General features: G+C 59.5%; 1 protein-coding gene across 1 annotated transcript; it reads left to right on the forward strand.

The window, feature by feature from the left end:
* The first annotated feature begins 321 nt into the window (after nt 1-321).
* VEGFA (vascular endothelial growth factor A) lies at nt 322-14,635 on the forward strand. Its single transcript, XM_088831509.1, has 7 exons — nt 322-1,009; nt 3,995-4,043; nt 7,219-7,415; nt 8,231-8,307; nt 8,769-8,798; nt 11,898-12,029; nt 14,174-14,635. Exons 1-7 carry the CDS (start codon nt 944-946, stop codon nt 14,193-14,195), a joined length of 573 nt encoding a protein of 190 aa, XP_088687635.1. The 5' UTR covers nt 322-943; the 3' UTR covers nt 14,196-14,635.
* The last annotated feature ends 943 nt before the right edge of the window (nt 14,636-15,578 follow it).

Here is a 15,578-nt window from a genome sequence, read left to right on the forward strand (position 1 = left end):
GTCACCGGCCAGGGGTCTCCGCACTGGAATTTGATATTCATTTATCTAGGGTTTACCCTCCTCCTTTTTTCTGAAACATTTTTTTTTTTTAAACCGTATTCTTTCCCGTTTTAATTTATTTTTGCTTCCCATTCCCCACTAAATCGGGCCGACTGTTTGGGGAGATTGCTGTTTTACTCCCCCCCAAAATCACTTCGGATTCTGGAAACGAGCAGAGAAGAAAGAGGGTAGCAAGAGCTCCAAAGAGAAGTGAAGGAAGAGAGAGAGACCGGGTCAGAGAGCGCGCGCTGACGAGCGAGACACGAGAGGGACAGGGGCAAAGTGAGTGACCTGTTTTTTGGGGGTGACCGCCAGAGCGCAGCGTGAGCCCTCCCCCTCGGGATCCCGCGTCGGACCGGCAGCGCTGACGGACAGACAGACAGACACCGCCCCCTGCCCCAGCGCCCACCTCCTCCCCGGCCGGCGGCCGACGGTGGACGCGGCGGCGAGCCGCGGGCAGGAGCCGGAGCCCGCGCCCGGAGGCGGGGTGGAGGGGGTCGGGGCTCGCGACGTTGCCCTGAAACTTTTCGTCCAACTTCTGGGCTGTTCTCGTTCCGGAGAAGCCGTGGTCCGTGCCGGGGCATCCGAGCCGAGCGGCACCGGGAGAAGTGCTCGCTCGGGCCGGGAGGAGCCGCAGTCGGAGGAGGGGGAGGAGGAAGAAGAGAAGGAAGAGGAGAAGGGGCCGCGGTGGCTACTCGGCTCTCGGAAGCCGGGCTCATGGACGGGTGAGGCGGCTGTGTGCACAGACAGTGCTCCAGCCGCGCGCGCGCCCCAGGCCCCGGCCCGGGCCTTGGCTCCGGGAGGAAGAGGAGCCCGCCTGGGCGCCGAGGAGAGCGGGCCGCCCCGCAGCCCGAGCCGGAGAGGGAGCGCGAGCCGCGCCGGCCCCGGCCGGGCCTCCGAAACCATGAACTTTCTGCTCTCTTGGGTGCATTGGAGCCTTGCCTTGCTGCTCTATCTTCACCATGCCAAGGTAAGGGCTGGGGACGTGCGTGCGAGCGCGCGCGTGGGGGACTCCGTGCCCCACGCGGGTCCTTTGGCACCGGGCGCGCGGCTTCCCCTCTGGCTTCGTAGGTGTAGGGGGAGGGGGCGCGCGCTAGGTGGGAGGGCACCGGGATAGAGTCTCACCGCCCACGCGGGCCCTGCCCACCCACCAGAGTCACCGCACGTACGATCTGGGCCGACCAGCGGAGGGCGGGAGCCGGAGGAGGCGGCTGAGGGGGCTGGGCTTGCGCTGCCGCCGGCGGCTGAAGTTTGCTCCCGGCCGCTGGTCCCAGACGAACTGGAAGTCCGGGCAGCTGGGGCGGGCGCTGGAGCCCTGGCAGGCGGGGGTGGGGGTGCTCGGACCTTGAACCGGGGGAGGGCAGAGAGCGTGGAGGGGGCAGGGGGCAGGCGAGAGATGGGGCTTGCTGTCACTGCCGCTTGATCTCTGCGGCCCTCGCCGCGAGTTGGGGAAAAGTTTTGGGGTGGATTGCTGCTTGGGACCCCCCCCGTCTCCGCCGGGCCACCTGCGCCGCACCAACCCCCGCCCGTCCCAGCTCGCGTCCCGCTCGGTGCCCGCCCTCCCCCGCCCGGACGTGCGCGCGCGGCGCGGAGCCGATTACATCAGCCCGGGCCTGGCCGGCCGCGTGTTCCCGGAGCCGCGGCGGCCCGAGCGGGGAACCCGGGGCGGCGAGCCGCACCCCTCCCCCCGCCGGCCCTCCGCGGGAAGGTGACCTCTCGAGGTAGCCCCATGCCGAGGACCCGGAGAACCACCCCTGTTTCTTCCCGCTGTCTCCAGCCCTTAAACCCCTCCTAGGAGGCATTAACTCACGCCCCTTCCCCGTTTCCTCCCCTGCTCGAATAGAAGCCCCCGCCACCCCTTTATTTTTAACTTCTCTCTGCTGAGAAGACCCACGTAACCTTTCTCCAGCTCCAGACTCCGAGGAAAGAAAGATCACTGTCAGGAGTCGGGCTACCCGGGCCCAGCCCGGTGCTTTGTCGAGAGTCTACCTAAAGTCCCGACTCGGTGACAGTCTGCTTCCCTCCCCTCCCCCATACTTCCGAGTGAGCTGTGCTTTAGCTTTTTGGGGGGCGACCGCAGGGAGGGTTTAAAGGGTGTCCTTATTCCACTTTGCACTTTTGGGGAAGATGATTTGAAATTTGCTGTGACATGGGCAGTGTGGGACTAGCCCTCCCCGAACCTTTGGAGGGAGCTCCTGCCAGCCTTGCAAACACACTTTGTTCTGCTGAAATGGGCGTTGGAGTAGGAGCAGGTGGTTTTTGGGAACTCTAAACTTGCCCACCCAGCTTGCTTTCCCAAACCACCTGAGGGGTCCTTTTCTGCTCAGAGCGTCCTTGGAGAGAGGCAGAGGAAGGAAACGGGCTGGGGTCCCTGCTGCCACCAGGAGTTCCTCAGACCCTGGCACAAAGGCCTTGGCTCCAGGCCTCCAAGGGGGGGGGAGGGGGAGGAGAGGCCGCCTGGCCACAGTATGACCTTCAGAGGCCCCCAGAGAAGGGCACCTGGTCCCTCCCTGCCCAGAACTGCCCCTCCCAGTGCCCCCTAGCCTTGAAGGGGGAATGAAGTTTCTGACCCCTTTGCTCTTTGGGGCCCAGGAAGAGTGGAGGGCATAGGGAGAATGTTGGCAGAGGGAAACAGGGGTGCCATGGAGATGGGTAAGGGGCTCAGGCAGAGACCCCTGGGCATGGGGGTCCCTGAAGGAGCTGCAGTGGTAGGCTGTCCAGCTGGGATCCTGGAAACTGTTATCTGACCTTGGCCCTGGAGGCAAGGCCGGGGGTCTGGGGTGTATTGCAGCAGGGTGTGGGGAGAGAGACAGGCAGATAGACTCTCTCTTTGCAGAGTCTGCAGTTCTGTGCGCTAGAGTGCTGCTCTGCTGCTCTGGATCTGCCCCAAAAAGGGGCAGGTGGGGTGGGCAGGTGGCCACAACTGGAGACTCTCTGGAAGGGCTGGGAGAAGCCGTAGCCTGCCTGGTGCTGTCAGGTCCACATGGTTGGGCTAGTTGACCTTCACAGCTTCTGGGGAGGGGAGACATGATCTAGTGGGGGTGGGGAGCAACCAGAAGCCTCAGGCTTAGGGAGTGTAGGGGGCCCCCTAGGGGCTGGGCAGTGCTAAGGCATTAAAGGTTTCCCTGGTTGCCTTTGAGAAAGGTGCGCAGCAGGTGAGAGGGACTCGGGGACCCCCTCAGTCAGGGAGGGAGAAGAAGCCAGAGAATGAGATGGGAGTGCAAGCCTCGGGGCTTTGGAGATACATTCAGGTTCTGGGGAGACCGGTTCACAGGGAAAAATGGGGCCCTCCCCTCCCCTAGGGTTTCCTCCCAGGTTTTACTCTTTAGGCAACCTGTGGCTTTACTAAGTATTCCTGAAAACAGAAGCGTTCGGATGGGGGAGGGTGCTTGGTGCCCTTCGGTCCTCTGCACTACCCCCACCCCCCACCCCCCAGCACCAGCTCACCCTGGTATTTGTCATGTCAGCAGGGGAAGGTCACCATGTTGTTTTTCTCACCCCCAGTCCTTCCTTCCTGCCCCAGTCCACATTTGTCCTCCTATTTGACCTTAATACTTACCCATGGCTTTGGACCAGGGAGTCAGGGGGGCTGAGAGACTCACTTGTCCTAGCTCAGCAAGGGGCCGGTGAGAGCTGGGGAAGGGAAATGTGGGGGAGGGGCGGGGACCTGAACAGCATTGCTTTCTGGTGTTTTCCTCCTGTGTTCTGAGCCCCCCTCACCCCCAATATCTGGTCAGTCGTTATCTTCCCTGACTTCAGAATTGAAGCAGCTCGGAGAGGGGGTGCTTTGTGCTGTAGGGAGCCCCTGGAGGTGCCCTGCTCGGTTCAGAAGCCCGGGAAAAGCCAGAGGCTGCAGGCTGGGAGGGGTTCCAGGAGGGAGCAGGGGCGGGTTGGCTGGGCCTGGGCGTCCTTGCCCCTGCCCCTGCCCATTCTTCGCTCTTTGTTTTGTCCTCAGTGGTCCCAGGCTGCACCCATGGCAGAAGGAGGGCAGAAACCCCACGAAGGTAAGTGGCCCCCCAGCCCAGCCCCCACCCCTCCTGCACATGGATGGGGCTCCCTGATCCCCCAGGGGATGGGTGGGAAGGTTGGGCGGGGTTGTGGGGGTAAACAGGCATAGGAAACTGGGGCCGGTGATCTAGAAAGGATCTAGAAAGGGGATCTAGAAAGGAAAGGGGTGAGTGCCGAGAGGTTAACCCTTCAGTTCCAGGAGACTCTGACCTACTCAGACCGCTGCTAGAAATAGAACTCATGGTCTGTTTCTTCTGCTCTTTCCAGTAAAATTTTATTTGGAGAGGGAGCCATGAGCACAGCCAGGAAGATAAATAGTATCCAAGGATCCCAGATGTCAAGGGCGGTGTCCCTTGTTCCCCCCTGCTCCCAGGGAGGGTGAATAGTCCATGTCCCTTCCTACCCGGCCAGGTCCCACCTGTGGGGTCTGTGTGGTGGGGGCTGTGACCCTTGCTGTCTCGACTGCTGGCTGTGCATGAGCTGGAGGCGCAGAGGGTGCAGCCGCCCCCTCCCCGCCTGTGTGCATTCCTCTGGGGGTAGAGAGAGAAAGCCCAACAGTCTCCCCATGCCCTCCTGAGGAGCAGGTTTGGGTGCCTGTGAACTTCCCTCTCGGTCCAGCAGAGGGCTGGCTGTAGCTCCCGGGAGCCCCGCCCCTCTGCCCAGCCCGAGTCTGCCTGCCTTTTGTTCACTGTGGTTTGGAGTACGGATCCTCCCATTTCTTCAGGGACGCCCTGGCTCTCCCCAGTACTGAATGTAGCCTCGACTCCCATGCTCCGCCTCTGAGGAGGAAAGGCCCTGGGGTCTTCCTCCAGGAGAGTTTCTCTGACCTGAATCAGGTGGCCCAGGTGGTGGCCAGGGCCAGTGTTTGTACTCCCCAGACCGCTGGTGATGCCTGGCTGGTTTTGCCTCCTTCCTCACCTGGGGGGAAGGGGGTCCTTTCCTGGACCCAGGGCCTGGCTTCCCTGCTGTGCCACTGACAGTCCCACTTCCCAGGGTGCACCCAGCCCCCTCAGCTTCCAGGGGTCTCTCTCTGTGGTCTGGGAGAGGCAAGACAAATGGTCTTTGTCTGCTGGGGAAAAAAGGTTGTCTTCGAGAAATAAGGAAAGCCATGAGTCTGAAGTTGGAGTGTATGTGTGCCCACGCCTGAAAGCAGGACAGCTTTCCTTGGAGACAGTGGCTGGGGTGTGATGGGTGTTTCCCCCTCCACTTCCTAGAGGGCCTCAGGGATCCCAGGGAGCTTTTCCAAGAAATTCCTACCTTGGGTCTTTTTATCCTCAGCTACCAACTCGTGACCCAGGCCAGACCATTCTGCTCTCCTGTCCTTGTGGCCCCAAAGTCTTGGCCACCTCTGTTCCCAACCAGGGTGCAGTGTCAGGTCAAGAATTCTTGATTAGTCATCTTCTTCAATATAGACTTGGCTTAGAAAAGGACTTCTTCAGGTCCCTGCTCTGGTTTATACTCTTTTTGATGACGCTTGATCCTAACCCTTTTAGCGGTGGAAAGTTCTGTACCCATTGTCTGCATGGGGAAAGCAGAAACCTCAGACTACTCTAGGGGCTTCTTTTGTTCTCTTTCCTGTTTTCACACTTGGAGCCTCCCCCACTTCCCCTCAGCTCCTCACATTATCCTTAATCCATTGTGTACCCCCACCACCCCCAGGCTCATCTTCCTTCACCCTTCTGGCGAGAGGAGTAAGGGGAGACTTAGCTATGGCCTCTGACTGGGAGGCAGCTGGGAGTATGCACTTCAGATGCTGTGGTGGGGTTCCAACCTTGCATCTCCTGGGCTGAGAAAAGGGTGCTTGTTCTTAGGGCTGGTGTTGGAAGGCCAAACCCTCTACTTCAGCCTCTTGTTTCGGTGTCTTTAGCGATCAGCCCAACCCACTTACACAGATGTGCAGAGCCTCAGGCCCAGAGAGGGAGGACCTGGCCCAAGGTCACACCGAGTCCTGGCCAGGGCCCAGGCTTCCTCGCTAGCTGGGTGCTGCTTCTTCCCTTCTATATAGGGGAAATTCATTTCAGGGACAGGATTGCTCCGTGGTGGTGGTGATGGAGGGGTAATCGGGAGCAGCAGGCCAGGCCGCAATCTGAAGCAGCCATTTGGAGTCCTGACTTCATGTGTTCTCAAGGGCCCCGCCCCTGTGGCCCAGAATCACCCCTTCATGCTCTGGTGCACCCCAGGCTCCACGGCCAGCCTGGGAAGCTGTCTTTACCCTGGTCTCCCTCCAGATCAGCTTCTAGAAGCTTTCTGTGACTGCGGTGGCAGCACCGTTTTTTCCATGATGCAAGCAGTTTGCCCTCCTGGGTGGGGTTATCGGTGGCTGGCAGGGCCAGTGCAGTGTGCCCGCCCACAGCCACCTGCTGATTCCAGGCGGACCCAGCCCCTGGGCCAATGCCCACTGCCTCCTCAGCCCATATCTGGGGAGGGGGTCTGGCAGGTGGCAAAGTGCCCCCCAAGGCTCCCTTTCTGTTTCACAGGACATTGGCTTGGGGAGGCTTTGATGTTCAGAGCCAACTTGAACTGTGTGACTTAATGGCAGTGTGGCCTTGGAGCCGGTTACTTAGCCTCTGTAAACCTCTAGTTCCCCATTTGTAAAGCCAGGGGGAGGGTGGGTCCTACCAGAACCTTGGAGTACCATGGGGGGAGAATTGTCTGGGTTAACATCCTGGACTCCTGTACACAGCGCCAGAACACAGAAGAAGCGCTCTTTAAGTGGCTGTTGGCTAATGGTGCCGCGGTTGCTGTGGGGAGGTGGGAGGAAAATGGAGAGCAGGTTTGCCAAGCTGGCTGTTCCTCTTTTCACGGGAAGCTTAGAGACCCCCAGCAGGTATACACATACTCAGACTGCCCTCTGGCCTCACAGTTGACCTAGGGATCTGCTTGGCTGTCATGGTGAGGCAAGGGGACAGATATGGCAGGTTGACTCCCTTGGGACCTGACAACACCATGTAATCTTTAGAATAAACACAGGTCTTCATCAGTGTTGGAGGTGGAAAGCTAGGGAAGGACTTCAACCACGGCCTGAGACACTTAAGTTAGATGTTTGGAAGGCCTTTCCCATGGTGGTTACCTCTCACAGAAAGGAGAGGCCTTGCAGAGCTGGGTGGAGAGAGGGGCTGGCCATCTCTTCTGTGACCTGCTGGGCTCACGTGTCACGCCCTTCCCACGTAGTGGTGAAGTTCATGGATGTCTACCAGCGCAGCTACTGCCGCCCCATCGAGACCCTGGTGGACATCTTCCAGGAGTACCCAGATGAGATCGAGTTCATCTTCAAGCCGTCCTGTGTGCCCCTGATGCGGTGCGGGGGCTGCTGTAACGACGAAAGTCTGGAGTGTGTGCCCACTGAGGAGTTCAACATCACCATGCAGGTGGGCACCGGCAGGGAGCCGGGGTGGGGGCGGGGGGGGAGCCTCAAGCTTTGGCCACAGGTGTTCCCCGGCCCTTTCCTGGGCAGCTCTTAAAGGGAGGAGCTAGTCTTGCCTTGCCCAGCTCCTGCCGCAGAATCAGTCAAGGGAAGATGCGGGCGTCTGACCCTCTTTAGAGAAAAAGATGCTTGCGTTTCTGAGCCCAGGTTTCCAGCAACCCCTGATCACCTCCTCCTCCTTCCTGACCTCTGCCCCCTGGGCTCAGAAAGGGGCTGACACCTGTGACAGGAGCCCCTCCCTTCCTCTCTTGGAGGAAGACAGCCCTACCTCCTTGGGGGCTCTGTTTGGGAAGCTGGATGAGTCTGGTCTGTGGGGAGTTTAAAAACCCAGTCCTTTGCTGCTGCCTGGTGACGGGGGCGTGTCTCAGCCTGGATGGGGCTGGAGGGAACTCTGAGACCCCAGGGAGGAGTGGGTGGCTCTTGGGTGGCTCCTGGGGGTAGGGTGAGGCCTGGAGGGGATAACAGGAGGGGAGGGAGAGGGAGAGGCAAGAACCCAGGACCTGAATTCCCAGCCTGGCCAACCCTGCAGACATGTCTGCCCTCAAGAGAAGCGGGGGCTCCTTGAGGTCAGCAGGGTGGGAGGAGTTGGGGTAGGCCTGAGGCTCTTTCTGATAGAGCCCTTGGTCCCCCCCATACTTCTACCACCCTTTTCTGCTCTGTAGAACCCCTGGGTGCTGAGTGGCAGGAACCATGGGGTTTCCCACCTGGGTATGGCTGGCTGGGTCACTAACCTCTGTGATCTGCTTCCTTTCCCTTCAGATTATGCGGATCAAACCTCACCAAGGCCAGCACATAGGAGAGATGAGCTTCCTACAGCATAACAAATGTGAATGCAGGTGAGGATGGAGTCTTGGAGTCATTCATTCAGTGAACAGCTGCAGGGGGCTTGCTCTGGGCCAGAGTTAAGCATGTTCAAGGAGTTAAGCATGTTAGCCCGTTTTCACTGTCCAGCTGTATAACTGTGGGCATTTCGGTTTTATTTTAATGTGCCTCAGTTTCCACATCTGTGAAATGGGCACAATAATAGTATTACGTACTGCCTGCTGCTGCTGCTGCTAAGTCGCTTCAGTCGTGTCCGACTCTGTGCGACCCCATAGACGGCAGCCCACCAGGCTCCCCCATCCCTGGGATTCTCCAGGCAAGAACACTGGAGTGTAGCATTGTTACAAGGATTAAGTGAGTTGTTATATGTCAAGAGATTAAAACTGTACTAATGTATCATAAATACTGTTATTGTTACTATCATCATCTGAACTCCTCTCTGTTTTGTTCTTTTCTCTTTCTCTACCCACTGCAGACCAAAGAAAGATAAAGCAAGGCAAGAAAAGTAAGTGGCCACGATTTTCGCCCTTCTCCCTCTCCTTGACTGATAGTCTTGGTTTGGGACTCTTGTCTTCCTCTCTCAGGGGGTGAGGGTCCGATAGGGGGTCACCTGGGTTTGAGAGTTGGTTTCATGGGGATGCGTGGTAGCCGCAGCAGGATGGAGCAAGCCCTAGGATGACCGTTCTAGAATGACTGGCAAAAACCCAGCCTGGTGCCTGGAGCTTCCTTTGGAAGAGATGATGCGTCTCCGGGCCATTCCTGGCTGGGATTTGCGGTCTTGGTGTGTGTGGGGCCAGCGTGGATGCTGGCCCCTGGGCCTGCTCTAGCCTCCCATCACCCATGGCAGGGAGAGGGAGTGGGTGGCGGAGAGGCCAGCTTTTGTGTGTCAGAGGAAGTAGTCTCTTTCAGAGCTGCAGTGGTGGTGCAGTTGGACTGAGGGGCCACCTGGGGTGTTTTCTTGATGCGTGTCCTCTTGTGGGAGTGAGACAGGCCAGAGCCGCTCAGTCCCCATAGCCAGGGAGAAAGAGGTGAATGTTGGCCATCTTCTGAGGCTTCCAGTTGCCCAGTGTGGAGGGTCAGGTCAGGATAGAGCAGGTGGGGAGAGGTCTGGGGGCTGTGAGCCTTCAGGAGGGGGTGGGCAGCTGGCACGGGAGAGAGCCTGCAGGGGAAGAGACTGAGAGAGAGCACCTCCACCCTCCTCCCACCCACCATCCCGTCTGCCCCCCAACGCTCTGGTGACACTGAAGCCCCCGTGGCCTCGACCCCTTGCCTCTTGCCTAAGCCCCCAGCTTCCAGCATCACTGTGGCTACAGAGCAGTGAGTGGGGAGAGCAGGCGCAGAGAGAGAGCATGTGCGCGTGAGTGCAGACCCTCCTCCTTCCAGTGTTTTCTCCCTCTCCTCCCTCCCTTCCCCCCTCACATCTCCCCTGCCATCCCCTGTGGCTGTCCTCCTGAGGGGTATTCTCGGTGGGTGTGGGTTGGGGGTGTGGGCAGGTATGGAGAGTGCTGATTCCCCTGAGGGGGACAGGCTTCAGCCTGCCCCCCCAACCTGCCCATTCCCCAAATCCCTGCCTTGCCCACAGGGAGAGTTGGGGGCTCGCCTGGGCTCGGAAGAGAGTCTGGTGAGATGGTGTAGCAGGCTTTGACAGGCTGGGGAGAGGACCCGCTGCCAAGTGCCACCCAGGGCCCTCAGGCCCCCTCCTCCCCACGCCTCCCTAACTCCACCCCACCCTGCTGCCTGCCTGGGGCTCCCAGGGCACCCAGCCCCGCCTCTCGGCCCAGGTTATGGCTGGGCTAGCTGGCGCCTTTCATGTGCCGCCCTTGGTTTTGTGTCAGCTCCAAGATAGCTGCTCCCCCACAACCGGGGTTCATGGAGGCAGGGCCCCTGGAGGGACCCCTTGCCATTGTACTTGGACGTGAAGGCAGAAGGTGCCTGGAGCACACGCTTGCACATGCCCTCCCCTGCCCCTCATCCAGTCAGGTCTCTGACTTCCTCCCCAAATCCTGGCCTGCCTTCCAGAGCCCCTGACCTTCAGGGTTAGACCTGTTCGGGGCTGCCAGGCACTGTGCTGGCCCTCTACGCTTTGCCCCCCAGCCTGAGACCAGGAGACACCACGAGTGTGGAGGCCTGCAGGTCCGGTGTCCTCCACCTAGCCTCTGGTCCCCACTGACAGCCTTGCTAGGGTGTGGCTAAAGTGCGTGAAGCCACTGCCCCCACTGCCCGCCCAGAGGGTGGTTATAGTGAGAAGAAGGTGCCTTCACAGTGCCCGCCTCCCCATGCTCACCCCGCCGGTGTGCCCGCGTGCAAGCTCCCCCGTGTGCCCCGGAGCGTGTCCTGCATCCTGCGGCCTCACTGCCTCCTTCCCTCTCCCCTTCCCCCTCGCTTTCTCTCTGTCTGTCTCTGTTTTTTTATTTTCCAGAAAATCAGTTCGAGGAAAGGGCAAAGGGCAAAAAAGAAAGCGCAAGAAATCCCGGTATAAATCCTGGAGCGCGTACGTGGTGCCGCTGCCGCCTCATTCCCGCCCCCCGGAGCTCCCCTGGCCCCAGTCAGACTCCCACGTGCAGGACCCCAGAGCTCCCCATCCTCCCCCTCCTCCCCCGCTCCCAGCCTCCCTCCCCCAGCGTCTCTCTCTCACTCTCGCTCCACTAATTGGCACCGAGGGGGTAGACATGGTGGCGGCATTACCGGTCCAGGGTTGGAGGCGGAGGGTGGGCAGAGTGGGCCTGCAGGACTCAGGGAGGGGGTCTCTGGCTTGGCTGGGGCACCGCCTTTTCCCTCACCCACTGGGCACTGGTGGCGGGCCCATGTTGGCACGGGTGCCAGGCACGGACGCCTGCTCACCCAACTGGTTTCCACCGCTCTAGGCTTCCGCACTTCTCTGGAAGCTGGGGGGCGGGGCGGGGAGGGCAGATGTGGCGTGAGGAAGGGGCGCAGATGACAGGAGGCAGCTTGTTGTTGGCTGAAGGGGAACGTGGGGTCAGACACCCCTGTGGCCCCTCCTCGTGGACTTGGGGCCTCCAGAGGGGAGCCCCGTATTCCAGCCCACCCCAGTGCACTCCCAGAAGCCTTCCCCAAGAGCGGCCTCTTCCTCTGGGTTTGAGGCGGTGGGGGGGCCCTCTGGCCCCCAGTGGCCTGGCCCGTGGAGTGGACCCTGCCTCTGGGCCTAACCTGCCGTCACTCCCTGCCTCAGCCCTCTGGTGGAGGGGCCGGGGCGTGAGCCCTCACGCAGGGAGAAGTTGGCCCCAGTTGGCATCCCCAGCAGGTTGGAGAGTCAAACTGTGCTTTCTCAGGGGTGGCAGCCGTTGGGGCCCCGTGGCCTGAGACTTGCACTTGTGCCCGTGGGATAGCCCAGCCCGCTCCTCGCACTCTGCGCGGCCATGTCCGCCGCTTCCTGCGGGCTGGCTTCTAGTTACTGCTGCCTCTTTCTGCCGCTCTCTCTTGCCTTCCGCTGTGGCATCGGAGCCTTCCAGGGCGTGGAAAGGTGTGGGGGCCCGCGAGCCGGGTGGGGGTGCAGCTGCGGACATGGTAGGGGTGTTGCATGGATTTTTTTTCTCTCTCTCTGCTGACGCTCTAGCTTAGATGTCTTTCCTTTTGCCTTTTGCAGTCCCTGTGGGCCTTGCTCAGAGCGGAGAAAGCATTTGTTTGTACAAGATCCGCAGACGTGTAAATGTTCCTGCAAAAACACAGACTCACGTTGCAAGGCGAGGCAGCTTGAGTTAAACGAACGTACTTGCAGGTTGGTTCCTAGAGGGCAAGCAAGTCAGAGAGGGGCTTTGCTCAGAGATGGGGAGAGAGAGCGAGCGAGCACGCACTTGAGAGTTGCCAGCTGCTTGCTCTGCTTCTAGCTGCCTGCCTGGTGACTGCCGCCTTCTCTGCTCATGGGGGGCCCCTGTGCTGGGTGGCAGGCGCTGGCCAGCCTGGCGGGGCCCGTTCAGAGCTCGCCGTGGTTGCTTGAGTGGGCAGGCCCGCGTGGCTTCCTGTGGTGGTGTGGACGCAAGCTGAGTGTTGTGTTCTGTGGTCCTGCTCCTGGAGGCTGTTGGTCCTGATGTTGTGTTGACTACTTTTGCTACTAATAGGGAGGGCCCATCCGGGCATGGGGGGCATGCTGCCTCTGCAAAGTGCAGACAGCTGGGGGGCTTCGGCTCTGCCTCTGAGGTCCGCACCACTGGGTTTCTCATCCCCTTGGTGTCTCTCCGTGGGGACAGGGGTTGAGTGCATCCTCAGACTGGGGGCCTGGAGGGCATGGGCCCTGGCTGTTGGTTTAGGGCAGATAGGAGATTACTGTCAGGGCACAACGGATACCGTAAAACTCCGATCATCATGGCAGCAACCCAGAACAGCCCACCTGTTATTTCCAAATGTCCTCAGGATGGGTGGATGGAAGGAACCACACCTGTTCTCCTGATATTAGATTGTGAGTCCCTCACGCCTGGGTTTTATTCATCTGTGTGACCTGCGCCCCGCCGGGTGTCTGTACCTCTTTGCATACCAGGGGCCAGGGAACTGTCAGGCGGGTGAGTGAGTACATGAGCGATTTCACGGGTGAGGACAGGAACAGGAGCCCATGACTGGTGGCTGGCAGTCTTTTGATGCCTTTGATGGAGTTTCGATCGTCTGGCCTGTGCTCAAAGGCAGGGAGCCCTCTGGGCCAGCACAAGCTTCACCCTGGGAAAAGAGGCTTTTATGGGGATTCCCAGGCAGGGCCAGGGCCAGGGCCGCGCCCCCCCCAGCTAGTCCAGATGCCTCATTAACTAACAAGGTCCTTCGAATGTGGCTGTCTCCCCTATCCCCTGTGTTCCTGTGGTTGTGAGTGTCGGGGGAGGCTGGGCACCAGGCCGTGGGGTGTTGCTGTGCGTTCTGTCTGTCTTGGCAGTACATGGAGACCAAAAGTGTACACTCTGCTGGGAGGGTGGGGGATCTGGCTCACCTCGGGGCTGGATGAGGGGGTCTCTGCATCTCCCAGGGGCCTCAGAGAAGATAAGGGACTCACCATCCTAGGGTTACCATGGTGATGATTCTGGAGAGATGGACTGGGGGATGTCTGCAGTGACCTGGGGGCCAAGTGACGTTACCCAAACCTCTCCTCTGATCTGGCTGTATGGGGGAATATCCGTCCTCAGATTGGAAGCTTAGTCCCCATTTCTAGGTTCTCAGAAGGGAGGGTCTGCTTTGGTCCTTCCTCACATGGGGAGGGTAAAAGGTGAGCCGCCCCGGGCCTGACACAGATGGGAGAGTTCCAGGAGGCCCCTTTGCTTCCCCCACCCTAAGTTAAATAGCACATTGAAACGGAAAGGCAGTCTGGTGCCCGGGGCCTGATGTGGAGGCCCGGACAGCGGGCACAAACAGAGAGGGAAGGTGTGTCCCTCACCTTCCTGGGGGCCCCAAGCCCTGCTCGGTGCCCGTCCCTCGGGAGCCTCCCTTCCCCAGCCCGCTGGCCTGCTTGGCCCCTGCACAGGCCCATCCTTTGCTCTCCCCCAGACCAGCCCTGTAGGGACCGCCCTGAAACATCTCCGGCAGGGACGCTCTGCTGACTAACTCGGTCCAACTTTGCTCACCCATCAGCTCTTAAATGTCAGGCAGGGACCGTTCTCGGGGACGTGTTCATCTGTTGCTTGTGATGAGATGTCATCCCATCTTTGTCTTGTCGCAGCTGGGCTGTGAAGTCCAGAGGGCAGCCTGGGAGCCCTGGGCTTAGCTCCTGCTCAGGCAGTGGTGGTGGTGGTGGGGGGCCCTTGGGCAGAGGCTCCCGGGGGCTAGGACTGTGCTTTCTTTGTCTTCGCCACCGCCACCTCGGGCTGCAGAAAGTGGGGGCTGCAGCCTCCCCACCAGAGCCTCTCCCCTGGCCCTGACCCCCAGCCTTTGTCTCCCCTGTCCCCGCAGATGTGACAAGCCGAGGCGGTGAGCCAGGCTGGAAGAAGGAGCCTCCCTCAGGGTTTCGGGAACCAGACGTCTCACCAGGAAAGACTGACATGGAACGACCCATAGCCGCCGCCACCACACCACCGCCACCACCACCACCATCGACAGAACAGTCCTGAATCCAGAAACCTGACGTGAAGGAAGAGGAGGCTGTGCGCAGAGCACTTTGGGTCCGGAGCGTGAGGCTCCGGCAGAAGCATTCACGGGCGGGTGACCCAGCACGGTTCCTCTTGGAATTGGATCGCCATTTTATTTCTCTTGCTGCTAAATCACCGAGCCCGGAAGATTAGAGAGTTTTATTTCTGGGATTCCTGTAGACACACCCACCCACATACATACATTTATATATATATATTATATATATAAAAATAAATATATATATTTTATATATATAAAATATATATATTCTTTTTTAAAAATTAACATTGCTAATGTTATTGGTGTCTTCACTGGATGTATTTGACTGCTGTGGACTTGAGTTGGGAGGAGAACGTCCCCGCCCAGATCCCGACAGGGAGGCGGACGGAAGGAGAGAGTCTGGCATCGTCTTTTTGTCCCTCTTATGACAGCCAGGGTCCCCTCCCCTGTCTGGGAATGCGCAAGGCCAGGGCACGGGGGCAAATTTGGCCTGCTTTTCGGAAGACCGACAAACCCAGCCCTGGCCCCGAGCCTCTCTCCCAAGTCAAACGGACAGAAAGACAGCTGACAGGTACAGGGGACGAGGACGCTGGCTCTGACCAGGAGTTTGGGGGAGACTCGGGACACTGCTGTGCTTTGGAGACCCCCTCCGTGCGCATCTTGCCCCCTCCAGGGGCACTGCCTGGAAGACTCAGGAGCCTGGGCAGCCTTCACCTCCTCTCACCCGCTTCCGAGATGCCCAGGAGGCCACCGACATGTCTCAGCGAAGAGAAGAGACATTGGTGGAGGAAGGGCCACCCCGGTGACAGCTGGTCCTCTGAGGGAAGGGCCTCTGCCTTGGCCCTCTCCCAGCTTCGCTCCCCGGGTGCAGCCCAGGAGGGCCCGATGTCCTCAGACCATTGAAACCACTAGTTCTGTCCCCTCCAGGAGACCTGGCCGTGTGTGTGTGAGTGGTTAACCCATCTCCGTCCCCCCACCCCACCCTCCCCCATCCGACCCAACCCTTCCCGCGGCGTAGAGAGACAGGGCAGGATCCCCGTGCCCACCCTGGAGGCAGAGAAAAGAGAAGTGTTTTATATGCGGTACTTATTTAATATCCCTTTTTAATTAGAAATTAAAACAGTTAATTTAATTAAAGAGTAGGGTTTTTTTCAGTATTCTTGGTTAATATTTAATTTCAACTATTTATGAGATGTATTTCTTGCTCTCTTGCTCTCTCTGGTTTGTA

Source organism: Moschus berezovskii, chromosome 23 (assembly GCF_049115385.1).
Source record: "Moschus berezovskii isolate FMDL1 chromosome 23, NW_MosBer_1.0, whole genome shotgun sequence".
NCBI lineage: Eukaryota > Metazoa > Chordata > Mammalia > Artiodactyla > Moschidae > Moschus > Moschus berezovskii.

What these genes read in the sequence shown, in the direction of transcription:
- VEGFA (XM_088831509.1), top strand. Translation starts at nt 944, where the DNA reads ATGAACTTTCTGCTCTCTTGGGTGCATTGGAGCCTTGCCTTGCTGCTC. An exon ending in AGGGCAGAAACCCCACGAAG is followed by an intron (nt 4,044 to 7,218) that starts GTAAGTGGCCCC and finishes CTTCCCACGTAG; the next exon opens with TGGTGAAGTTCATGGATGTC. An exon ending in AGTTCAACATCACCATGCAG is followed by an intron (nt 7,416 to 8,230) that starts GTGGGCACCGGC and finishes CTTTCCCTTCAG; the next exon opens with ATTATGCGGATCAAACCTCA.